At 36.8% G+C, this 27,184-nt stretch overlaps 1 protein-coding gene across 3 annotated transcripts; it reads right to left on the bottom strand.

Annotated features, from left to right (window-relative positions):
- Window positions 1–1,168: 1,168 nt before the first annotated feature.
- On the bottom strand, window positions 1,169–18,783 carry LOC140156905 (arylsulfatase B-like). 3 transcript variants are annotated; one of them, XM_072179940.1, is made up of 8 exons: window positions 18,722–18,783; window positions 11,329–11,602; window positions 9,804–9,990; window positions 8,812–9,008; window positions 8,335–8,545; window positions 6,350–6,602; window positions 5,417–5,580; window positions 1,169–3,184 (listed from the first exon to the last, which is right to left on the bottom strand). In XM_072179940.1, the coding sequence occupies exons 2-8, from the start codon at window positions 11,581–11,583 to the stop codon at window positions 2,907–2,909; spliced, it is 1,545 nt and encodes a 514-aa protein (XP_072036041.1). In that variant the 5' UTR covers window positions 11,584–11,602; window positions 18,722–18,783; the 3' UTR covers window positions 1,169–2,906. The 3 variants fall into 3 exon arrangements, with proteins under 3 accessions (XP_072036041.1, XP_072036043.1, XP_072036042.1); XM_072179942.1 differs by having other exon boundaries at window positions 11,329–11,528; window positions 18,722–18,770; XM_072179941.1 differs by lacking the exons at window positions 11,329–11,602; window positions 18,722–18,783 and adding an exon at window positions 10,652–10,726.
- Window positions 18,784–27,184: the final 8,401 nt, after the last annotated feature.

Raw genomic sequence — 27,184 nt, 5'->3', positions numbered from 1 at the left:
TTTCATCCAGAAAAGCTATTTTTATAGATTTCAATAATTATTAAACACACACACACATCCACACCCCTTGGTGACCCACTTCAATATAGTACTTTGAGGTGGTGTTCTTTGGTTCAGTTTCAAACATCAAGTTTCATAAACACATTTTTTTAAATGTGTATTTTTGCATTCAATAACACTAATTTAAAAGCTAGTGAAATACACCTGTTGTATTTAAGATTTTGTGGGTTTTATAAAGTACGAATTCTCCATTAAGTAGTTCTTGCAATATTTTAAGTGAATGTTAGATAAGACTTTGTTGGGATATCTAGCACAAATATGCCTTATTTTCAACAATTACCTTAAAGGATTGGATAGCAATGTTTGCTATAAATCTACTGATATGTATTTAAAGTGTATGTAGCTGGGGGGAAAAGCTGTCCATCATTTGATTTCATTGATTCATTTTCCCCCCAAACACCTGAATATTTTAGGTCTTTGGGGAGGAATGTGTATCTTCAACACAAAAGGTTAAAATTTTCAAATGATGGACGGTTTTTCCGCCCACCTACATACACTGTAAGTACATATTAGGTTTATAAAGTTTACTTTGAGGACTGTTAAATGTCAAAAATATAAACTATATCAGTTTTTAATAATTTCTCATAAAATTTGTATTATTTCGCAAATTTAAAAACAAAATCAAAATAATTTGATATCAGAAGGAAATTCCTTGTATTCAAACATGGTTCAAACATTTCTATCCAATTCCTTAAATGGCTCGTAGATAACATTTCTGTTGAAACCCATATGTGATGCGATCAAGCAAAATCATTCTGAACTCGGAAATATTGAGTTTGAGATACAGTCAAACAAGGGATATAGTTTCCTTTTGTTTTGGAAACTCTGTAATTGCTCATATCTTTTGAACTGGTTGTTCAATTTCAATGGAGTTTTCTGTCAAATGCAGCTCTGTAAATGCTTTTTACTATCCTATAAGAAACTGTAAATTCAATATTTCCAAGTTCCGACTGATTTTGATTGATGGCATCACATATGTAGTGCCACTTTATTAATGGTTGGTATGAATCCTGAAATTAAGAAAACTTTTGAGCCTTATTACTTTTACTTTGTTGGTCTAAAATATATACATATATGTGACACAATCGGCTCCATGGGAAGTTGGGAACCTTATACAAACATTAGGCTATCATATACTGACAACAGTATATTTTTTGCTTCAAATTTGTTTGCCAGTATCTCAATTTCAAATTTGCATTTCAGATTCAGTTGGGGCCCCTGGACCAGATCGTGTCACATATTTAGAATGTAAAACTTTGATTAAGCCACACTGTGATGTGACCCATTGTTTGCATGAAACACTGACTGTTCTAAGATTTTATCATAATTACTCATCCTGAGTCATTTTCTCATGTGATGCAATATCAAACTCTTCTAATCATCACAGTAATCTCACTGGCATTTGTCAAGAATCCATGACTAAGTTATTCGCTGTAGAAGTGACGTAAGGCAGAGATGTAACTTAGTGTTGCCAAAATTTCCTGAAAAACATGGAAAAATCCTTGCACAGAAAAGGTAGAGCAAAACTTTCCTGAAATTGGTAAACTTTCTTTAAAATTTCCTGAAATCAGGAAATTTCCTGAAAAGTTACATCTCTGGTAAGGCTACCATAGCAATATATGAATACAATTTTTGACTATATTGCCCTGCACTACAACGTTCATGTGGTACCTATGCATTGAATTATATCATGCTGATCACTTGCACCTGTAAGATTAGTATCTTTGAAAACATACACAGGTAATGAGTGCAACCTGCTTAAAGTGCAGGGCGATATAGTAAAAAATTGTATTCATCTATTGCTATGGTAGTTAATCCGATTATGACATCACTTCTACAGCGAAGAGCAGAGTACTTGACAATAGATAATTTACAATATGGTGGGTTAAAGCTTTTGAATTCATCCAAGGTTTCATAACAACAACAACAACAACAACAACAACAACAACAACAACAACAGCAACAATAATAATAATAAATAGCAGATTTTTTTAAAGACTACATTTCATTATAAAAATATATAGTATACCATGTAGTTACTTTCAGCCTTATGACTTGGAATGAATTCAAATTTTCGAAAGACATTTTTTGAAATATAAATAAATAAACATCAAACTTGTGTCATACTAGCAGGATGCCTGCGCTTTGCATAGAAACAAAATCAAAATTACTCCCTATAATCTAAGCTTTCATTTTGTGTATAATCTAAGCTTTCATTTTGTGTATATTTTAGATCAAAATAGAAAAGCCTTTTGATCACAATCGGAACAACACTCTAAAACCTCGTCTACAAGCATAAAGAGTGCCTCTGATGAAAGTTAAATTAATCCAGGCATTATGGAGTTTGAGCAAATAAATTACAGATCCACTCATATACAAATAAGTATTTTTGTAAGACCAATCTATTGTATTTGCATACTTACGCTTGTTTCGTATTAATTAAGCTTTCATTAGAAACACTATATGTGACACGATCAAGGGAAATGAGTCAGATGTCGCTAATATTGATTTTGAGATATTGGGAAAGAAAATGTTAAAATTCTTTTGTTTTATATTGTTTTCAGCGATTGATAAATTGACGTAACTTCACAAAGAAAAGTCGTATCAACATGGGGTTTTCAGTTTCTGAAAGCTCTAAATGTCCTCTTTAGAAACATGTGTAAAACTCATTTTCGACCAGGGCCGACATGTGACTCATTCCCTTGATCATGTCACATATATGCTTGTAGACGAGGTTTTACGGTATTTCCCTAATTGTAGTCTTGCATCCCCATGTATTAAGCTCACAACTTGAAATGGGGTCCCAACCTGTTGCTTGGGAATCCCAGCATTATAAGAAAGTTTGGTTATGCCCACGGACCCCATGCTCCATCTCCTAGTTTTGGATTTGCTTTTAGGTCTCCTGCTGGCCATACTACCGGTACAGCAGTCTTTTGGTATGCCTTCAACTTGGAAACCAACTCTTCAACAACTTCTGGGTGTTTTTTGGAGAGATCATTGTACTCATTAGGATCAGCAGTGATGTTGAAGAGCCAGATGGTATCGTTGAGAGGTTTGACAGGAATGGACGGAGGGTTGATACCAGAGTCTGGTGCTGGCTTCCAGCCACATCCTCTATCAAAACCTGAAATTATAGAATAGAAATATGACAACAGTGTTCAAAAATGCTTATTATTAAAATATATATCTGGAAAGTTCAAATCATCAAATTTTCACACATCCTACGTGCAACTCCCAAATATTGCAAATTGCGTAAAATCACACTCCTAGTGAAAAAGTGATGATGGCGGCCATCTTGGATATGAAGGTAAGGGAAAACATACTATTATTGAAGACCAAATTAAAAAGACTAGTTTGCGTAAAACGTCCTGTCAACCAAATCAAAAATGCTGTACTGTGCAGGTCAGCAACCAATCACGTCACACCTTTGCCCTGACGCCAGGCTCAAACTAGTTTTTAATTCAGTCTTCAATTATACAAATACTTCATTTCAAATGATTATTCCATTCTCATGTCATGGTGGATCTTGTATGTGCAGGAAAAGGAAATTCATAGATGTGGGCTGTGTGGGAGTGTTAAACCATTTATAATTTCTTTTAATTACATATTTCCCATTGGATGACCTGTAACAACAAATTCAGCTGTGTATACATTCCACAAAGGTTACGTTTTGTTACATGGCACAAAGGTCAAAATGTCGCTACTCTTTCCATACATTTCGTTGCTCTGTTGATCAAGTCTTACCCTAAACAACTATGCCAAGTGTCATTTCTACATGTATACTCTAAACACATATGTGACATGATCAAGGGGAATGAGTCACATGTCGGCAATTTTCAATTAGAAGTTTTTTACATAATTTTCTGGCAGTTTAACAATGCTACAATTTTGATGCAAACCCTATCAAAATTGGACATCTGGTTACCGAGTTATGAGCAATTTATCAATGCCTGAAAACAATATAAAACAAAAGAATTTGAACACTATTTTTGCCAATATCTCAAACACAATATTAGCGACATCCGACTCATTCCCCTTGATCATGTCACATATTGGTATTATCATATTCCCAAAGCAATGGTCAATTTTCTTGACTCCAAACCAGTTATTTAAAATGCAAATCACCCATTATAAAGCTGGAAATACACTTAAACTCACCAGGACAGAAATTGTACTGATTTCCTGCAACTTCTCTCTCTATCAAAGGATTCTTAATACATATGTGACCATACAGCACAACTGAGCCCTGAAGTCGCCAATCATCATTTTTGAGATATTCAACCAAACTATTCTGCTTGAAATTAGCTTTAAAATGATGTATATCATGTCTATAGTACTTGACATTTAAGAAGTGAAAAATCAATAAAACAGTCAATAATTCCTTTGTTTCCTATTGTTTATTGTTAAGTTCAATGGAGCATATCTCAATAGTGGCACTGGAGACATCCGGGCTCAGTTGTGGTGGATGGTCACATATTGAGCAAGGATATCCTTTTTCGAATGAAGGAATTCATACGTGTTGGGAAAAGACATCAAAGGTATATTTTAAAACTGGTCCACAACACTCGCTTTTTGAACCAAATATTTCAGAGAAACCATTCTCCGTCATCAGCGGTGCAATGCTGTTGGTAGACTGACTAATGATTCTCCAGTGTTTCTAGATGTTGTAGACAATGTCCTTTTTGATGGTGTTTCTAGAAAGTTCTTAGCCCCTATCCCTATTTAGGGTGGGGCTGGTCTCTTTTTGATAATGGCTTCCCTCACTTTTCTTGGCAAAAGCTTATCTTCTCTGGAGAGTACTTACACATTTCCAATGGGCTATTCTAGTTGAAATCCACACTACCCCTGTGGAAGATTTTGGAAATATCTTCCACAGGGGAAGTATGTTTTTCAAATGTAATTGGTCAGTGTTAACCATTTAGGAACCCATACTCCCCCTGTATTATAGCTTTAGGTATATATCTTCCACAACTGGAGTGAGTATTTCAAATGGAAGTTACCCAAATGTCTATTCTATTCAAAACTTATACTCCCTCTGTGGAAGCTAAATCCTCCACAGGGGTAGTGTGGATTTTAAATGGAATAGCCCAATGTCCAGTGTCCTTGCTGTGCTGTGCTAATGCCGATTGATTTGAGGTTGTCTTGGCAGTGTGTTCTTTCAGACACTCGCTGAGGGTTCGCTTGCTTTAACCCACGCACATAAACCGGACATTGGAAATTGTTGACCAGTTTTAAAATATACCTTTGATATCCTTTTTCTCAAATTTGCTATTTTTATAATATAGCCTGAGATCACTACTCTTCATTGGAATGATATAATTATTTTTATACACTTGTATTTATATCAATTCAATACCTGGGTCTCCAGTGATAAGTTTCCAGTCTCCGTATCGAATTGCTGCATGCATTGATGTGTTATAGTCAGTACATGGTATGCCCGATTCATTGGTAAATATTGTCCTCCCATAAAATGGATCAATATCATGAAGAATTTCCTTCCTCGGAGATAATGTATCTTTACTGAAAATAGTATAAGCAAGAGAGAATAAAACATTTAAAAAAATTTCCTGAAAGAAACAGTGTTGCCAACAGGGCCGTCGCTAGACCAGTCAGACTGGGGGTGTACAGAGTATTTTTTCCGATGGAAATATTTTTGGCAAATTGTTGCTCCAAAATTGTTTTCGTCTGGGTCCTCAAGAATCTAAAAGTAGGGGGTAACAGAGTGGGGTGAGGTTCAAATATTCTTCAGCAATTTGTATCCCTCCTATTATTAGTAACTATACTAATATATACTATACTATACTATTACATAAAGGTATTGCATATCAACAACACAACACACTGGCAACAACCACACATTCCACATTTAATTCTTATGACTCATTGCAATATGACAACAATCATATGGTTTTGTCGACAAACACTCACTTTTTACCGACAAATCTAAGAATTGGGGATGTGTGTCACCCCATACCCCCCGCTAGTGATGGTCCTGGTTGCCAAAACTTTTCAGTGCCTAGGCTTGATGAGTGCACTCACCAGTCCGTGGTGAATGACTCTCAAGTAGCCCAATTTTTAAAGATTCACCCAATAAAGGCTATGCTTGCAGGCAGGTGTAAGCTACAACTCTGACAAACAGCCTTGTCAATAGTACAAAATGGATTTAACTTATTAATTCATCACTAATTTCTATTTTTTCGACCTCAGAAATATTTGCAGATGTCAGACCAATCGTAAGAATCATGTCCATTTTTACCGAGATATTGCGACAGAAAATTAATGTGCATACCTAGCAATGGCATCCCATACATTGAATCCATCCAGTTTGGTTCCAGTCAAGTCCATCCCAGCCACACCCGTTACCAGCGTAGGAAACCAATCACTCACATGGATCATCTCTTTGTTAACTGTCCCCCTCACATCATCTGATAGGACAGGACCGGTTACAAACCCTACCCCTCGTACTCCCCCTTCCCATACAGAGTGTTTTTCTCCACGTAATGGCCAATTGTTGGCTCCTACATTAATAGGTCCACCATTATCTGAAACAGGAAACAAAACAAACAACTTTATTATATTATATTATTAAAGAATAAATCATAAAACACAAAAAGCTACCAATATGACCACTACTCATCAATTATAATGTAGACTCTATTTGATATTATGTTTCATACAGACACTTAATTTTGATTCAAGTCCATCCCAGCCACACCTGTTATTAGCGTAGGACACCAATCACTCACATGGATCATCTCATTGTAAATTGTCCCTCTTGCATCATCTGTTTTGTTATTATAATTATGTATGTTTATTTATGCCCGGACCCAAGGAAGAACAACTTTTGTTGAATTGGCAGTGGCGTGCCCAGCACATTGAAAGTGGCAGGGCCAGGATGTTCAGTTCCCCCGAATGGAGTCTGATTAGGAGTGTAAGGTGCGGGCGGCTTGCCGCGAAGCCCCTCACGGGTGGGGTCCAGGGTCCCCGGAAGCTCTGGGGTTTTAGCGTTTTAAAAGGCCAAGGAATCCTATTTTGAGGGGGCAAATTTTGATGTTTTTGCACCGTCAAAAGTGACAGACTCTTTCATATGTAAATCAGGTAGATTTTGGACAAAACATCAATGGCCTTTGAGTTTTGCTATCCGCGACAGCAAGCATGATTTTGTTCTACTTGGTTTAGGCCTATATAAAGGTTTGAAAATAATTTTTTAATAAGTTTTTCCTTTCACAGGACCTTCCAATTTCCCCGAATGAGTGATTTCCTCCGAATGACCAACAAAGGTGGGGGCCTGTGCCCCCCTTTGCGCACGCCACTGATTGGGCACTCGTGTTGAAATAAGGTCTACTATAAGGGAACAAACCCAAATTTGATTACATCCTATAAAAGAAAGTCCTTTCATTGGAGAGGATCAACTATCTGTCAAAGTTGATCTTTCAGGTTGAAATTTTCAACACTTAATATTATAGGGAGGAGGGAAGGTGGTCAGCCTCCTTGGGACATGATAGTTCCCTGTGACCCTGTCTATGTGTACTTTTATTGAAATAGCTATCATCCGTTAATGCAAATTGATTCAAACCTATTTTATTGTTTCATTTCCATAATATTTTGCCCATATCTCAGTTTCACATTGCCTTGGCTCAGACTGTATCACATATGTGACTGGACACCACAAATCAGTCGTAAAGTCGGCCCCCGGTCAATTTTGTTTTATTTTGTGTTTAGAAACTATAGGCCTATATCATTAGCTTTAAAATGGTATATCATTTGACTTCAAACGATATCCAGAAGCAGGGTTATGGTTTGTTGAACTCTGTTCCTTCAACAAAATTGTACCTTTTTTCGGTTCTACATGTGTCTCTTTTTCCACATTTCTGGTAATAATTAATATCAAACATTCATAAATGGCGTTCGTTTCAAATCATCCCCAAGTCAACAAGTTTCAGGAATGTCCTCTCATTGTTAATTGTTGGTTATACATACCTAGACAAAATACAATACTTTGTAACCCACCACTTGAACAGGATTTAGGCAAAGCAAACGAAGACAAGAACTATTTAAGGACTCTAAAGAAATAGGTAGAGGCTTATTATCCTCTTCAGCAATAGGATTATTGATTGGTTTAAACAGTGTTTGATGAGATACTTGTTGCACCATATTGAGGTACCTATGAATACAACCTTCACGCACAATTTACACGAACTCAGAATACAATTTGCCAACTTTACGGCTCATTCGTAGTGTCCAGTCACATATAATTGTGTTGAATGTGCTTACCTGTTGAGAAGACAATGACTGTATTATTCCACATGCCTGTGTCATGTAGAGTCTGTGTGATATTGCCTATTCCTTCATCCATACATGATACCATGCCAGCAAATGTCTTGCGAGTTTTATGCTTGATTGTTTTATTGTATGGGTCCATGTAGCGTTTGGGGACTTGAAGTGGACTGTGGACAGCTTGGAAGGCTAGGTAGAGAAACATGGGCTGAAAGACAAAATTTGAAATGAAAACAAAAATTAAATATTTGATTTTTCATTACATGATCCATTTTCAGAGTTTTATTTTGCTGGAAACACTATCATAATTAGACTTTCGGTTTCAGAGATATGACAATTTTAGAGTTGCTAAGAACAACAAAATATTAAGGAAATTGTCTTATTTGCTATCTCAAAATTGCTATCTCAAACCATCCGACTGGTTTTGCTTGATCACATCACAGTTTCCCTAAGAGCAATATTGACACTTATTACCTTTGATAAGTCATGCTGTTCTATCACCTCTTGAACACGTTCTGTGAAGACATGGGTTGAGTATTTACCCGAATAATTTGTAGCTTTCTTTTCACCATCTCTTAAGTCCAATGCATTCCATTCCTTTCCAGGACTAAACCCTGCCATGCTGCCACTACGTGTATGTGTGTAATAATTCTCACTTCCAGATAAATAACCTGTGTATGTAAAAAAATATTTTGTAACCTTTTTGAACAAGACCATATTTGAGGGCTTAAAACAAGAATCATCTATGTCCACATTTACATGTTACTCATTTTTGGCAACAAATGGATGGTTAAAAGGCCTAGTCAGTTAAAGCCATATAATGACATTTCTGTAAAAATAGATTAGTATTTATTTTCCATAAAATGTTAGCTTTTACTGTCAGATATGTCCCATTTTGATTTTGAGCTGAACAAGTGAGGTAAAGCATAGAAAATTGGAATTTACTACTAGCGCCCATGCATGTTACTCCCGCGGTACGATCCTCGGGGTGTGTGTATGTGTATCCCGCACGCCGTGTACGCACTGTGCAAACGTGTTCGACTAATATTTCCATCGTAATAATAAAACACCGGTTCCATCGTTTTATTCAAAATCTCGGATTTTTACAAAACTACAGCACCTAAAGTCTTTTTGCAGAGTATCTTTATTGACTAAAGTACATTACAATCGTGTAAAAACCAGAATTTAGAATTTTTTGAGGGCGTTCTCGTCAGCAAATGTTATAATATGGCTTTAAATCAGTCCTCTTTGATCATGTTTCCCTTCCATATCCACAAAGTAGAAAATTTGTAAGGTATTATACTTCTGGCCATTAAAAAAAATGAACAACATGATTTATTTTGCATTAAATGCAAAGGCATAAACCCACAAGCCTAAGAATATTTAATTATCAGGATAGGTAGCAAATTACTTCAGATCATCAAGCTTATCATTAAAACACATTAATTTTGCCCCTTCAAACTCACCAAAATAAGAATCAAATCCCCTACGTGTCGGTAAGCAATCTTTCTTATAGAATCCAAGATGCCATTTACCAACCATATGAGTACTATAACCCGCCTGCTTAAGTTTCTCTGGTAAAGTTGGTAGCGAGACTGGAAGACAATGAGGCTGTGGTGTGTTAATAATCTCATGCTGGAGTCCTGTATATATCTGGATAGAAAGGAAAAATCCCAGTTGTTTATGTATTCCTTATGAATCATCTATATTTTTTTTTGATATTATTTTACACATACACCTGCTTAAAAAAAAAACCAATTTCATCCAATCCGGAGATAGAAAATCAAAGTGAAAGAATTAAAACCAGAAAGGATTATGTTAATATAACAGGGAGTGTGAAGAACTAGAAAGAATGAAATTCTAGAACCTTCTTAAGGTTATTAATTATTTTAAACTGTTGTGATTAGGTAGTTCACAGCATCTTACGAATGGTAGTGAGCTTTGGCAAAAACTACATTGCTCAATTCATAGCGAGTGTGTAGAAGAATTAAATTATCACAGATATACTTTTATAGGTGCTGCGGTTCTTGAGTTATGTTGTAAAGAGGGCTGAAACAACAACACTTTTGTAAAACGTACATAACTCATTAAAAACAATAAATTAAGCAAGTTTGCAAAGTATACGATTTGTAGAATGAACTTTTGCAAAACATCAAGGTGTTATTTTTCAATAATATATTGATCTAGATAATGAAAATAGATTTTTAGGTTGCTTCGACCAACAATACCTCGTCTACCCTTAATGATGTCATTTCCTGTAGGAGATAAAAGAGCCACTTGGTTTTCCAGTGTAAACACTGTAATTTACTCTTACCTGATATCTCCCACTCATAAGTTGACTCCTTGTAGGAGTATATATAGGTTGTACATACATGTAGTAAATCTCTAATCTGACTCTTACCTGATATATCCCACTCATAAGTTGACTACTTGTAGGAGTACATATAGGTTGTACATAGTAATTCTCTAATCTGACTCTTACCTGATATATCCCACTCATAAGTTGACTACTTGTAGGAGTACATATAGGTTGTAAATAATAATTCTCTAATCTGACTCCTTGTCTGACTCTTACCTGATATTTCCCACTTATAACTTGACTCCTTGTAGAAGTACATATGTTGTACATAGTAATTCTCTAATTTGACTCTTTATCTGAATCTTACCTGATATCTCCCACTCATAAGTTGACTCATTGAAGGAGTACATATAGGTTGCATGTAGTAATTCTCTAATTGTACTCTTTATCTGACTCTTACCTGATATCTAGGTTGTAAATAATAATTCTCTAATCTGACTCCTTGTCTGACTCTAACCTGATATTTCCCACTCATAACTTGACTCCTTGTAGAAGTACATATAGGTTGTACATAGTAATTCTCTAATTTGACTCTTTATCTGAATCTTCCCACGCATAAGTTGACTCCTTGAAGGAGTACATATAGGTTGTACATAGTAATTCTCTAATTTGACTCTTTATCTGAATCTTACCTGATATCTTCCACTCATAAGTTGACTCCTTGTAGGAGTACATATAGGTTGAACATAGTAATTCTCTAATCTGACTCCTTGTGCAGACAACTTATCCAAGTTGGGTGTGAGTATCTCGGAACCATGGTAACCAATGTCGTTGTATCCATAATCATCGGCTAATATAAATATTATATTAGGTGATTTTGAAAGAGAAAACTCTATGAAGGTAAGAGTCAGAACTGCTAGAGCCAATATTAATCTTTGCAGAAACATTTTGTGTATTTATTATCACCTGAAATAATAATGTAAAGGAAGTGTGTGTTATTCAATTGAATCAAAATAATGAGCTTTGCATGTTTGGGGACAATTAATTATTAGGCCTAAATTAGTCATACAGGAAAAAACCCATTTAAATTCACATTTATGATCAACTGATAATTAACACTCAATTTTGCTCTTTAAAAAGCCATGTACAATTCTGTCAAATTTTAATTTGGTTATATAATACCCAAAATGCTGAAATATTAAATATCAGTAATATTAACTACCATGAGGTTATGTCCATTTTGAGCCAAAATAATGATGTAAATTCTGGGCTATTTTGGATGTTTATAAATTATAGTGGAGTTCTATGGGGGACTTAGGAATTGTAATTAGGAATTTGCATCAAAATGTTGAATTTGGCCGATTCCATTTTGGTGTAAGTTGGGACATATCCATGGGTAAACATTACAAATATAGCAAAAAAATAAACCAGATTTGAAAAAAAACCACCCAAAATCATATTGTAAGATTATGAAACATAATGGCTATATTAAAACATTTTAATAACACAATACACATAATTTCACAAGTACATATAGGTTAAATCGGCTTTTCAAACTATTACCAGAGCCGTTGTCATGGGAAGATAGCAACTACGTAGTATTTGCTTTGGGCCCATTTCACACAAATGGGTCTAAAGCAATTACTACGCAGTTTGGCCAATTTTGTATATAAAAACTTGAGGAATATCTGCCACTAGCGGGGTCAAATGGAGGTAGAAATATGGATCTCAAGTAAGTGGTCAACTCATTTGGAGGGAAGCAGCAGTCAGATGATGCACTGATCTGCTTGGGTTGCTAGTTGACTTCTTGTTGGTATTGATTGAAGTAACACTGTCATCACCAGAAATCAATACATCGATCATAAAGGTGGCTTAATTTGAATGTGCCATCAACTCTGTTCATAGATTGGGTGCCCCGCCTCAGGATCCAAATGGATTCCTTGACGAGGCGCTAAACATCATCAAGTGTAAGCGAGAAGAAGACAAAGCTTTAAAAGATAGAACTCTTTTGACAGTTGACGACATCATAGAGTTATTAAAATTTGTTCTCACCACAACGTACTTTGTCTTCAGAGGCACCATGTACAGACAAAGATCAGTGCATCATCTGGCTGATGAAAAGAGCAGACCTTAGCTCTTGAAACGTCCCATACAGTAAGTGTTTCAATTGGACTTGCATAGAAGAAATCTTTAATTAAAACAATGCATATTTACATAGAAATTTGAATTTTTTTCGAGAACAGGTCGGTGAAGGAAACCTACATAAATATGTTTTCTATACTTTACTTGACCTAAATATATGCTTTTTTATGGTGATGAGCCATTCGCACATGGAATTTTAGAGGGATTTTGATAGCAGTTCCATTAAAAAAAGCTGCTATCGCCATGAGACTAAGATCTAGAAACACCCCTAAATGCTGTTTTGGGGAATTTTGCTAGCAGAATCTTTTTTGATTGAAGTCAATCTTTGACAAGATATAACTTTGTTACGGAAAGTGCTATGACAAAAATGTTTTCAGTTTTGGCTTTCTTTACTCAAAGAGTCAAGGGCTTTAATTTGATATGTAAAATATCACAGTTTGATGGCAAATTTGAATTCACCTAGCATACCTAAACTAAAGTACACTGCAAGATTCTCATCTGTGTGACGCCGATGTCACCAGAATGTCACTCCATCGGAAACTACACCTCGGTTTTCCATATCGCCGGTCCGAAATAGCCGGGTAGCCAGCCTCCTAGGTTTCTACAGAGTGACTTCAGCGGGCGCCGGGTGACTTCAGAGGAGAGTCACACCGGTGTGACTACGCGACTGGGCCTGGGTGCTCAGTACCGGCGTTTTGGGTTGCCGGTTTTGCTTTTATTGCCATATTTTTTATATTCTCTTGATTTATTCAAATAATATTCTTTATTTCTTGCTTTTTTAGGGTATTAGGGAGGGGAAATTGCAAACTGAACTTTAAAAATAAGGGAAATAGGCCTATTAGATGAATAAAATAAATTTGTTAGTAAAAGAAATAAACATGATCAGTAAACAAAGTATAATTCAATAAACTAACATGATGAATAAAATACATTTTTGTTAATTGGTGGTTATTTGAATAACTAAATAAATAAAAAATTAAGAAATAAATAAACAGGAAGAAACCAATAAACGAAGAATGGAAGAAACAAAGAAACACTTCGAAAGAAAACAACTTGAGAAAAATTGCAAATAAAGAAGTTAAAAGTAGGAATATTATAAGAAGCATGTAGGCCTATTGATGAATTAAAATATTAAATATGTAAATAAATAAATAATTATAACAATAATAATTCATAACAAGCATTAATATTTGCGTGATAAAAAATAAGACACAATTTCAAACAAACGCTGCAATAGGCCTATATTGATGTGACACCGATAGGCATAATTTGATAACGTAAAAAAATCAACATGAAAACAAAGAGTGTTAAAGGCAACTCGCGTCCACCGTGGTTTACAACAAAACTAAAGAAGTTAAAAAAAAAAAAGAGAAATATTACAACAAAGCTAAGAAATCTGGCAAAAAAGCAGACTGGGACAAGTTTGTTAGTGTCAGGAAACAGGTTGATAGATCAATCAGAAGTGCCCACAGACACTTTGTTAATGACATCATGGACTCAGAAAACACCAAATCCTTTTGGCGGTATATTCGCTCCAGAAGAAAAGACAATACAGGTATCCAACCATTAAAAGTTAATGATAAGTTGCTCACCAGTGATATGGAGAAAGCCAAAGCCTTGGCAGACCAGTTTGAAGGAGTGTTTACACACGAAGATGTGAAACCAGAGTCAATGCCTTCGATGTCTGGTGTCCCATTCCCAGACATGCCACCCATCGTTGTTGGGGAAGAAGGTGTGAAAAAGCTGCTTCAAAATATAAATGTTTCAAAGGCTATTGGGCCTGATGCTATACCAAATCAGGCGCTGAAAATGGCAGCTGAAGAACTAGCCCCAGTGCTTAGACATATTTTTCAGCAGTCCCTGGATACGGGGGACCTCCCATTGGACTGGAGGAGAGCCAACATTACGCCCATTTATAAGAAAGGACCTACTACCGACCCTGCAAACTACCGACCAGTTTCCCTGACAAGCACATGTTGTAAGCTCCTCGAGCACATCATCGACAGCAACCTAATGACTCACCTATCCAGATGGAACATCCTGGCAGACAACCAACACGCATTCCAGAAATCAAGATCTTGTGAAACACAACTTATTCTGACCTCCCACGACTTGACGAAGAACTTGGATGATGGACACATCACAGACATAGCCGCTTTAGACTTTTCAAAAGCTTTTGACGTGATGCCGCACTGCGTCGTCTTCTTATTAAACTGGACCACTATGGCATCCGGGTACCACAAAGCAGTGGATTGAGTCGTTTCTTACAAAAAAGACACCAGAGAGTTGTGGTAAATGGAAATTTCTCAGACTGGGTTCCGGTTCTTAGCGGAGCACCACAAGGGACAGTCCTTGGTCCCCACCTTTTCCTCCTTCACATAAACAACATCCATTGTGGAGTGACCAGCACCACCAGATTCTTCGCGGACGACTGTCTTGTTTACAACACCATCAAGTCCCCCGAAGACGAAAACCAACTTCAGTCTGATCTTAACACCATGGTGAACTGGGCGAAACATGGGGCATGAGGTTTAACCCGTCAAAATGCACTACCATGCGCATCACTAGGAAGAGGAATCCAGGCGTAACTTCCTACAACATGATGGGAGTCAAGCTTGAAGAGACAAATAATAGCAAATATCTTGGTATTTTCATCCAAAATGACCTGAGATGGAACGCCCAAGTCAACAATGCCAAAAACAAAGCCTTCAGAGTATTGAACTTTCTTAGAAGGAACTTCCACCATACCTCAACTACTACCAAGGAAAAACTTTACACTTCTCTTGTCCGCCCACACTTGGACTACGCATCTGCAGCATGGGATCCGCATACTGTCAAAAACATCACTGATCTTGAAAAAGTCCAGAATGCTGCAGCTAGATTTGTTACCAGTACTTATGGGAGAGACACAAGTGTCACAGCGCTGAAAAAATCTTTTTAGACTGGCTGCCACTTCAAGAACGTCGCAGAAGAAACAGAATCTCCTGCTTTCACAAGATCCTGAATGGCATCATGGACATTGACCACACCAAATACATCGCCCCAAAGACAGAACGGACCAGAAGAGGACACGACAACCAATACCAAATTTACCAGACCAACACCTACGCTTTCATCAACTCATTTTTCCCACGAACAACTAGAGAGTGGAACAACTTGCCTGCATCCACCATTACTCATCAAACTAATTCAGCTTTCAAGTCTGCCCTGGCTGAATGTAGCGACGTAGGACCCCGACTCCAAAAATAGACCTCTCAATCACACCTCCAGTTAAAACTTCTACAGGGAGTATTTGGAGGTATAGCATCCAAGATCCAAGATCCAAGAAAAACGAATTAAACTAATAGGCCTTTAAAAACACCATTTTGAAAAACGGAAAAAGAAAATAGCACAAGCCAAAGTTTTGCATAAACTTACGGCAGTAAAAGTATAAATTTGTAGTAGGCCTTTCAGGAAAGTGACAAGAAGTAAAACAAAATGCATGCTAGGCCTATAAATCAAAATGTATAAATTGAAAATGCTAGGCCTATAATAGGCATACTTTGCGAACTTCGGCTGAAAATTAATATCTCTTTTAAAACACAATTCGTTTTAAATAAAAAGGTTTCAATAGGCCTAGGCCTATATAACGTTATCATGCAAAATATGAAAAAATAGGCATAATTTGACAGCAAAACATGTCATCTAACCACTGAAGTAAACAAAGCAATGATATAAGTTTTGTGGGAAAACAAGCAAACAAATAAACAAAATAAAAACGTTTGAAATGAAACAAACAAATAAACCAAGAAAAAGAACTGCAAATAAAACACACACAGTTGATGAGATTATTAAACAGGCAGCACGAAAAGAATTAAAATATATAACAGAGAACAACAAATAAAAGAAACAAAATGAATCGGAAGTCTCACAGTTGAAATATAAATGACAAAGAATGCAAAAGCACGATAAAAAACAAAGACGGCAGTAGGGGCCTACAGCCGCAGACTCGCTGTACAGCAGTCTGCATGCATCAATCAATTAATTATAAAACCAACTCATTCCATTCATGAGCGTATACAAGCAGTAAACAAGCATGATACGCGTATTTGTCATCATCAGCGCGTATTTGGTAGATATACGCCGCGTCTCAGAGTGTTCGAACTCATAACAGGGTTCGGTCAACGACCTTTCGCAGCGTAGTCACCTTGAAGTTCGCCGACTGGGCACCGAGCAGGCGACGCGCTGGGGACACGCTTACGAAGTCACTTTGATGTGACTACAAGATGTGGACCACTGTCGGAATCTTGTCAGTGGTGTACATCATGAGGCGCCGATGCGGCATCGAGCAGATAACACATCGGAGGCTAGCAGTTGTAGTCACTGTGTGATGACACTGCTGCATAGTAGCCTACTGCCTTGTTTCCGATGTAGTCACTCTCCTGTAGTGACTCCGTCGGCCACCATAAGGTAAGTTATTATGGCGTGACGGCGGTGGTGACTTCAAAGTTCCAGTGCGATGTAGTCACTTAGTGCCGTACTATTACGCTATGTTTTAGATTTGAGAAGGATGTCGGTATTTACATCCGCTGTTTTACACGTTATTTTCACCCTTTTATGACCGTCTAAAATTCCCTTTGTGAACCTATAGGTGATAACCACTTACTTCTCACTCTATTGCAATACTTCAGGTTTCTCGATGTGCACTGAAAAAGTGAAATTTCTTGGCCCTTTCTTGCGAGTCAGTTGGAGAGTTCCATACCCACGTTGTCCTGTCAAAATTGATCATGGTTGACCCGGTATGACCTGTGTCATCTTGCAAAGGATATGGTTCATTCCATTATTTCTTGAGGGAAATTCTAGGAAATTCCACCCGCGTCACCAGGCGGTGATGAAAGCGATATCGCTAATTTTGAGGTCGCCATTGGATTAACACATATTCATGAAATCTTCACAAACAATTCTAAATTTGTTATGTGGTGTCAAAGCAAAATTATCTTACTCTAAAACCGTCTGGGTACGACCGTGTACCACACTGCAAGTATGTTAATTTTCCATTTGTAATTGCTATTAACCGTGTATTTTGAACGGGGCTGTCAGCCATGTATTATTCGCCAGCCTCGTACGTCACGTGTTGCGCTTCCTATGCCGCCTGATGAAATGGTCAGCACGTCCATCAATGTGATAGAAAACACCCCTATTCGAGAAATGGATGATCAATATGCATTACGTATGAGGTCAACTCAATCAATTAACCTTTAAGGTCAGCCATTTTGCATTTAAAAATAAACAGGCAAGACACGACGAGATTGTGCTCAAGACGTGACTACAAATTGGGTTTTTTTAACGAATGCAGAACGGCTTTTTACGTCGACTGCACACCCAAACCTTGTACTGTATACAAGCAACAATTTGGAGAGCTCATATATGCAGGTGAGACAAATTAAACTCAAAAGTGACATCAATAACACCATGCACAAACGCAGTAGGAACACTTCAGTCGATTTTATAGTATGTATAATCGACTGAATATTCGGTCTAGTAGTCACTCTGTCGCCAGGAATTTTGCAGTGAAACTTATGCTATAGCCAAAATATTAAATTCTCGATCATGAGAGCCAACTTGGGTACGCACAGTTATTTGCGCCGAGCGTACTACGCAAATACCGGCGCTTACGGCGCAAACACAGCTTTTGAGAATTGACCAATCACACAGTCGTTGCTAGGCAATGTCAAGGTTCGGTCATGCCGGTCGCGCGATCGTGTTATTCTATGAAAAGTACGCTGACGCAGGAGGTACATCCTCTCATGATCGAGAATTTATTATTTTAGCTATAGTAGTACCACTACAGATGGGTAAGCTTAAAGTTTACTGATAACATCAACATTTTGTTAATATATGTAGCCATAACACAGTATCAAGTAATGGTTTAATCAATTGTTTGCAAATAAATTATATGCCTACCTGATTTCGTGAAGAATTGTTACCATTTTCTCTACAACAATCGACGAAAACAATCAATCAAGGTCGATAAATAAATGCTAAATGAAGCCCGTCATACAATGCACGCCACCAATGCAGCACTGGTGCCCATTTGGTTGGCAGTGGTGGTGCCATTCTGGTGCCGTATTTGATTGAATGCAGAAAAAACTTTTGTGAAGGTCATTGATAAATTGCGTTGGGGTTGGGTGCAGTGATGTTGTACAGAAATGCACCCCCCAAAATTGCAAAAGTTTTCATAAAGTCCAAAGCGTAGGGAGCCCAAAAATTGGATTTTTAAAGCTCAAGTTTTTTGGTCAAAAAAGGTCCAAATTTGGGGAAGAAAGTCCACTTTTCACAAAATTCCCACCTTGGGAAAAAAGTCCACTTTTTCAAAATCAGCACCCCCCACACAAAAATCCTGGCAATGGGCCGGGGGGGGGGTGATTCATGGGGTCGGAAGCTCTTTGACTTTGTGTTCAAAAAGGAGGCTGTGCAAAAATTATCTGTTGGGGGAAAATTTCAAAATGGTCTGCCAAATATTGACCCTCTTTCTTAGCCATAACTAATTCTTGCAAAATCTGAAACATGATAAAAAAAAACTTCATTGTGTTACTGGCCATTCTCAGTAGCACATGGTCAACTTGGGTTAGGCTAAGGTGGGGGTGGTGTGAATGACGGTGTAAACAGGAGAGAATGTGGGCGTCAATTTAGGGACCGGTCACTATTTACACTGGGGAATAAAGGATTTCAAATTTTTGATGAAAAATTTCGCTTTCCCCCTTGGCTTCCATTCAAAAATTCTGCATTCCCCCTTATTTTATGAAATTTCTCCATTAAAACTTAACATTTCCCCCTCTTTCGTGGCAAAAAATTTTGCATTCCCCCTCTTGCTCACCGAAAAAATTTGCATTCTCCATTCCCCCCCTCTGGTGTAAATAATGACCACTCCCTTAGTACAACAAGTTATACCTAGAATTTTTTCTCAATTTGAATTTTATTGTTTCTAGATGATACACACACCCAAAAAAATCATTGTATAGATCCCTGTACTAGAAGTCAATAGTTTCATCAAATTGCAGATTTACCTTGGCAGGCCTAAATCTGGGGGAGAGGGAGGATGGGCACTTAACTTTGGTTTGGGTAGGGATGTGCGGCTGCAAATTTTGATAATATACCCAAAAAACTACAAAATTTCAACCCATTGGTCATGATAGTTGATGATTGAAAAAAAACTCATTGGACAAAATGTGAATCATAACAAGAGCACCAAGGGTGCTGTAGCTCAATTGTTATTTGAAATTTGACGTAAATATAATGTTCAGATATATGTATAACCGTTGAATATATCAAATTGGGTTTTTTTAATATACTGGTATTTAATTGTGTTTATAACATTTATTTATTTATTTATGTCAAGAATATTGCTAGTTGGTTTGATAAAAACGAGTTAACTCTCAACATTAACAATAAAACTAAATAATATAGTATTTAGTGCATCTCACATTCTTACCAAGTTCAACAATATGACATGCTTGATCATACAAATGAATTCAAGTATCTTGGTGTTACATTAGATCCACTTCTCATGGTGGGGATGTGATTATGTGAAACAAAATTTTAATTTTACGTGGCATAATGTACATGTATATAAACAGGGGCGGATTTAGGGGGGGGCGCAGCCGGCGCGCGCCCCCTCTATTTTTTGACTAGCAAAGGGCGCGGGTAACTTAAAAATACAAAAATGGTAAGAAATTAAAAAAAAGGAACAAATTCGGCCATGAACAGCAAACAATGGGCCAAAACCGTTGAGTTTTCGAGGGGGTAACCCCCTTTAACACATTTTTTTTCGTCGTCGACCAAAAGGCGCCCCCTTTATCAAAAATTCCTGGATCCGACCCTGATAAAGGTCATTTATGTGCAACAGGGCCCTCCACCTTTGTTCCATAACCATTAAAGACTTAATGTACGATTTCCATCAAATTTTAATTTTGTTATTCTTTATTCAAAATGTTGAAATAATATTAGTAATAACTGCCGGGGAGGGTTGCTGTCCGTTTAAGTTGAAATAACGAGGTAAAGTGAAAGAAACCTCACTAGTTATTTTGACCATTTAACATGCAGTTCTATGGTAGGACATATTATCATAATTTTTAAAATTATGATAATATGTCGAACTTTGCTCTGTTGACCTACAAAGACAACAAATTTGGCCGATTCCATTTAGGTGCAAGTTGGGACATGTGTAAACATTACAAATACGCAAAAAAAAAATCTGGTTTGAAAAAAATTAACCAATTTCATATTATAAGATCGTATATTAAGGCTTTAAGGTATAGGAATTTTTTTTTTTTGCTATAGCCGACGAATGAAATGTATTTAATTATGATTGTACTCACTAAGGTAGCATTGTGTGTGAATTTTACAGCCGAACTAAGTGCTATTCTTTTTTTTTTTTTTTTTAGTGACTAAAATGGCCCAAAATGAGGGTTTTTCAATATTGCTGTCCATTTCTAATCATCACCCCCATAGACTTTACATGTAAAATAAAAACGCCCATAAAAATTGAATATGCTTTTGAGTGATTACAAAAATAATTAAATACTTTTAATTCAGGGGCTAATTGTATTTCTTGTGCAATGACATATAGGTCCTTTCACAATAAAATGTCCATCTGAAACAAAGGTGGCCTAATTAGGAACAACAGCATAGCCAGCATTTTAGTGTGCGGGAGTAAAGCCAAACTCTGTCCCCATTTGTCAATTTTTGACCTTTTTCAGTCATTTTAATGACATACTCTGATCCCCATCCCCATTTTCATCACTGGAAATTTCTGTGTTGGGGATGCAACTTTCCCCCTAGCTCCCAATGCCACTGCTCAGGAGGGAGGCAAGGTGTTGAGGTTATTCTGCATATAAATTGTTAATGAATAATAAATAAATGAATGGGCACCAAATATCTTCAGGTATAAACTGACAGGAATATTAGCAGTAATAAATATTTGTCTTTAGGCATGTCCACACAGAGGAATTTTTGCTTGAGCAAAGCGGCTCTCGGACAAAAACTTGGGGGAAATCTACCATGTGAACGCTCTCAAGGAACTAAGTTTACCCCAAATTTATCTGTGTCTGTTAATTAGTTAAATAAATGTGGGCTTCAAGACATCCAAATTGCACCTGCATTGCTGAAAAGCCACCCATTTTTTTCTTAACCATCTGTTTCTGTGGGACAGGAAATTGTTGGAAGTCTCAGGGAAAATCTTCAAAAGTTACCCAATTGTGCTACCAAACCATGAGCTTGGCAACCCTGATTACTTTGTCCTTTATCAAGCACTTGAACAAACACTCTACTGTTGCCATTAGGTTTTAGTGGTTTATGCATATTTAATAGCCTTGATCAAGTCTTTCTCCTTACTTTTTCTCTGTTCATGCTCTTATGAGGAAGTATACCTTGTGGGCATGGTGTGTATTTTGCATGGTGTGTATTTTGCTCAAACACTACCCCTGTAGTGCACAGTGCAATCTAGTAATTCAAATGTCAAATAGATTTTCACAAAGTTATGAATGATGGTAAATAAATATCTTGAAAGAATAGATAACTTCAAAACTTTGGAAAGTAATAGAAATTTTTGGAAGATGTGGCAAAGCTTCCATGATTTTACATTCACTAACTATGGATGCCAAAGGACTTGAAACAAGTCTAATATTTAAGAGCTTTAGAATTTTACAATCTCACATAAAAAATAATTGCTATGTAAAACTATCCTCACAAATATCTGAGAGGTCTCTGCAAAAATACACATGCTCCAAATCTAAACCTCCATAAAACACAGTAACATCATTGGCAAAGCTAAAATGTAAACATGTAACAGATGACTTATATTGCTTAAAACACCAAGGTTAAACCTGGTGTAGCATGTAAGTAATCTAGGAATGAGATTATTCTTGTGAAACTGCACAATTTTTTGTGACAAATTGCTCGAAAAAGCATACTTCCTGTCCATTTTTTCCCAGCAAAATAAGTAACTTTCATGAACAAACTTGCAAAGATCGCCACCTCAAATTACCAGCTCCATTATTCAAACGATGTAGCAAGAGAAAGTAAAAACCATTGCAAATCTGTACGATGACAATAGGTCAATTTGCCTTGCAAATTGAGCTAAAAACTACTGCTGTTGGGTGATCGACAGGCTGGTTCTAAAATTGAATACCCTGATTATATGCACTTCACAATAACTTCACAATCCATGAAAAATAAGTACCATACCATAATTCTATTTTCTGCATCCAGTCTCCAAGTGTATCTGTTGTTTAAGCTTTAGTTACCGGAATTTGAATTTTTCTACCCAGTCTGATCTGATAAAAAAACCACTGAAAATCCCAATTTTTCAAATTAATTGTTGGCACATTTTTGCAACCCTTATAGAGTTTACTTTGCCCAAACGCAGCAAAAAAACCTGGTGCTGCCACAATATAAAGAAAGAAGTTTATGAAGTGAAAATATTAAATGAAGCACTGTTTAAAGAAGTTCTCACACTTGTCCGTTTTGTATTTCATAATCTTACTTGTAATATTTTATTTCACAAAAATAAATACTCAAGATGATAATATATTTGGTTTTATAAATATTGTATGCTTGATGACTTATCTAGTCCATACTATAAAGTACAAATGGCTACCCAGCAAACACAAATGCATTATAAATGTGTTTTGGTTTTGCTTAAAATGTTTTGAAAATGGTAATTGTTATTGTAAAATATTTTTTGGCAAATGCTTTTGGAAAAGTATTTTTTCAACACTTAATAAATTATGTTAGAATGTTTTTCACTATGTTTTCAAAAATGTTTACTGAATGTTATTAAAACGTTTTATACCCTTTTTTTAGGACCATTTTCTGTAAAACGTGTGTTTAAAAAGTGGCTGTGCAAAAATTATCTGTTGGGGGGAAAATGTCAAAATTGTCTGCCAAATAATGCTTGACCCTCTCTCGGCAGCGAGCATAGAGAGCAGGAAATTGTGCATATAAGAATGATTCCATACTGTCATACATAGGGTCGTCTACAGCCTGATAGACGGCACTTGAAATCATGCGATTGTCCAATCAGATTATGTGTCTACAAACTAGGCCCCTCCCACTGACTAAGAATGGATGTTCATGCACAGGACACAATAGTCTGACCAGTAGGTGGAACATGACATGACCCGACCATTAACATTTGGTATCTCATATACAAGTCTAAAATCATGTTTCATCTTTAAAGGTCTCATTAATACTACGTGGCGATTGCTTTGCGGTGCTGTACCACACTGCACGTACCGCAAAATACTGCATTGCGATATCGCAATAAAGTTAAATACATTTTAACTAGGAAATGCGATGAGTCACGTTGATTTGTGGCAAAAGTAACCAATATATCGGCAACGCATCGCAGTGCAAAACAATTGCGGCGTGGTACTGTTATGATGAACGGACCTTATCTCTCTGAATGAATTCTACAACTAAAGTATGTTCTACCTCAAGTTGACACCATGACCTTTGTCCAACCTGAGGCAAGATCCATGCACCTTGGTCTAGGTCATGATACTCCTTACTGGACAGACTAGATATACCGTATTTGTTCCATTAACCACCCAGGGTGCTTAACAAAGTCAATTTGGGTGGGTGCTTATTTTTTACATTGTTTAAGCCGACAATACTTTAAAAATATTCATCCATCATCAACAGTGTGTCATATGTTTCAGACCATGATTCAGATTTGCATGGGCAGTTAATAAACTAATAAATTACAGTTTGCTTGTTGTAAAGTCACTGGGTGGGCGCTTATAGGGGCATGGGGGTTACAAGGTGGGCGCTTTTAGGGGCATGGGGGTTAATGGAAAAAATACAGTACATGCCGTAAGAAGTACAAGCAGATGAAAACAGATGATGGGTGTGATACCGTATTCATTCCATTAACCACCCATGCGCCTACAAGCACCTACCCAGCAACTTCACTACAAACAAACCCACCCCCCAATCTTCATGTGCAGATACCAACTACACATGACCCCCCATCATTTGCAGGAACCAACTACACATGATTTCCTATCGTTATGTGCAGGAACCAACTACACATCAAACATGGAACCATCTATACAATTAAAATCAATATTTTGGGTCATCTTTTAAGTTTGCAATTATGTAACAATGTCAAAAATAAGCCCCCACCCAAAATTACATTGTTAAGCGCCCTGGATGGTTAATGGAATATACCGGTACATCATTTTGATGAAGCGTTCAGATGCAAAACCCATATCAATTTTTCTCAATTTCTCAAAAATAACTGGCTACATATTAAGAAAATATGTGCTACTGTTGATCATCATTTTCAAAAATATACATTGGAATGTATCAAGTAGGGTGTCAATTTAAAGCCGCCATTATAGGGTGCCAATTTAAAGCTGGCATTATAGGGTGAATGTTGGGGCCTATTATCTAAAAAGTTTGAAAATTGCATATGTTGCATTTTGCATCAGAATTCTTCATATTTACCAGTTACTTTTTAGAGAATAAAGGTATTGTTTTTAGCCACTGGAGTGCATCTATCGTCTCATATAACACAGGCGACATCATTATTTTAAGTAAAACAAGGCGAAGCAGAGTTATTTCACGACACCGGCTAAAAACAATACCTTTATTCTCATTCTTAAACACTTCAATTCAAATAAAAATATTCAAGTATTTCGAATTTTAATCAAATTAAATCCTACATTTTGCAAGGAATTATACCTAGGGCTTAAAATCGATCAGTCCTGTTGTTGCTATGTGCCTCCAATTGGTTCAAATAGCGAGTATGTGTATTGCGTCGATGCACACGTGCTGACCCGTGTGATATCGTGTCATATCACACAGATAAGAACCAATAAGATTGCAGGAACATTCTCCAGTGTTTAAGAATGTTGTATATTGCCCTTGCAAGATTAATGAAACATTGATCACATTCTTATTGGGTTATTCCAGTTGAATTCCATACACCCCTGTGGAAGACATGACCTTGAATCTCCCACAAAGGGAGTGGGAATTTCAAATGGGGTTACCTGAATGGGTGCCTCCATTTGAAATCTGCACCCCCTATGTGGAAGATTAAAGTTATGGATTTCAACTGGAATAGCATATATTGCACATTTTAGGTCATGTTACTTGAATCTATCTTTAAAAAGTTTAAAAAATCTAAAGCTGTCTTAATTTTGTGTTGATATCATAGATTTAAATACTAAATTACATATACTTAAAGGAGTATTTTGTGATCCTGGCATCCCCGCTTTATGACATTTTTCAGTAGAGATCATATCCACAAAAAAAGTTTATTCCCAAAATTTCAGTTCATCCCGATTTGCCTTTGCGAGTAATGCATGATTATGCTTATTACGCTGCTCCATAGGCCACTGTTGTAATTTCATTCTGGTAATACCAGAAATCCCAGAATGTTAAAATTTGATGATATTTTTGACAAAAAAATTAATCTGCCAAATATATTTGTACATAAACATTATGTAGCCAGAGGTTACAGTGGTATGAGGCTGTGGATCATGAAATGCCCCTTTAAGTCTACCAACAAAGATGAACTTTCATGCTAAAAATCCCTACCTATATCGATTTATAGTGTGCTACACCAAGTCCACAGGGTTCTGCACACTTAAGAATCCCAATCATTACGGCCCAAGACACCATATTAAATTGTTATAGCACCAAACACATACACAGCTCTATAAAGGCACAGAAGAACCATCAGCCTACATCTACAAATAACCATCACAACTAGGTTCAGCTTCACAAGCTTTCATAAAGTTAAACTGAGGCAATAAACAGTTCCTTGTCAAGGTGAGTTTCATGCCAACTCAGTATGTTTCGAGAACAAACTAATGTGACTATGGGGTTCTAACTCATAGAGCCACACACTAATGCATGGGAGTCTCACCTTATTGATTCAGTTGACTGCTGATAATAATCAAGGCACACTGGCAATAAAAACTTGAAAGAAAATAGCTTGCAAGCACCTTACTTTTGAGCACCTCACCTTATTTTTTCCCAATGAAGATGCTTCCTTTGTGATAAATCCTTATTATAACCATGATAAAAAGTACCTTATTATCCCATCTGCAAGCCAGTTGCGGGTAACTTTGCTGTCCGGCAGGTTACAGTACCTGCGAGGGCCAGGGCAGCATTAGCCTCAGAAGTTTGGGTCCAGGATAGGATCCACAGACTTTTTACAACAAAGACAAATCAATTTTGGGAGTACAAGTGGTCAAAAGTTATCATCCTGGACCCAAAACAAAGGTTAGGCCAAAAAATAAACTGTTTGCTTGTCCTCACACTCTGTGGAAGATAGGGTCGGTCAGATTTTTAAAATCATTTTTTTTTTACAATTTCAGCCAAAACACAATATAAGAAAGCCTATAAATAAGCTTC

The sequence above is a fragment of the Amphiura filiformis genome, chromosome 7, assembly GCF_039555335.1.
Source record: "Amphiura filiformis chromosome 7, Afil_fr2py, whole genome shotgun sequence".
NCBI classification, from domain to species: Eukaryota; Metazoa; Echinodermata; class Ophiuroidea; order Amphilepidida; family Amphiuridae; genus Amphiura; species Amphiura filiformis.
The sequence above is the reverse complement of the archived record's forward strand: the minus strand, read 5'-3'. Positions and strand labels throughout refer to the sequence as shown.

Bases quoted from the DNA above. Each gene is read 5' to 3' on its own strand.
- LOC140156905 (XM_072179940.1), bottom strand. From the start codon at position 11,583: ATGTTTCTGCAAAGATTAATATTGGCTCTAGCAGTTCTGACTCTTACC. The intron at 9,991-11,328 runs GTAAGATTCAGA...CTTTCTATCCAG, and splicing joins TTATGAGTGGAAGATATCAG to ATATATACAGGACTCCAGCA. The intron at 5,581-6,349 runs GTATGCACATTA...TACTATTTTCAG, and splicing joins GTATGGGATGCCATTGCTAG to TAAAGATACATTATCTCCGA.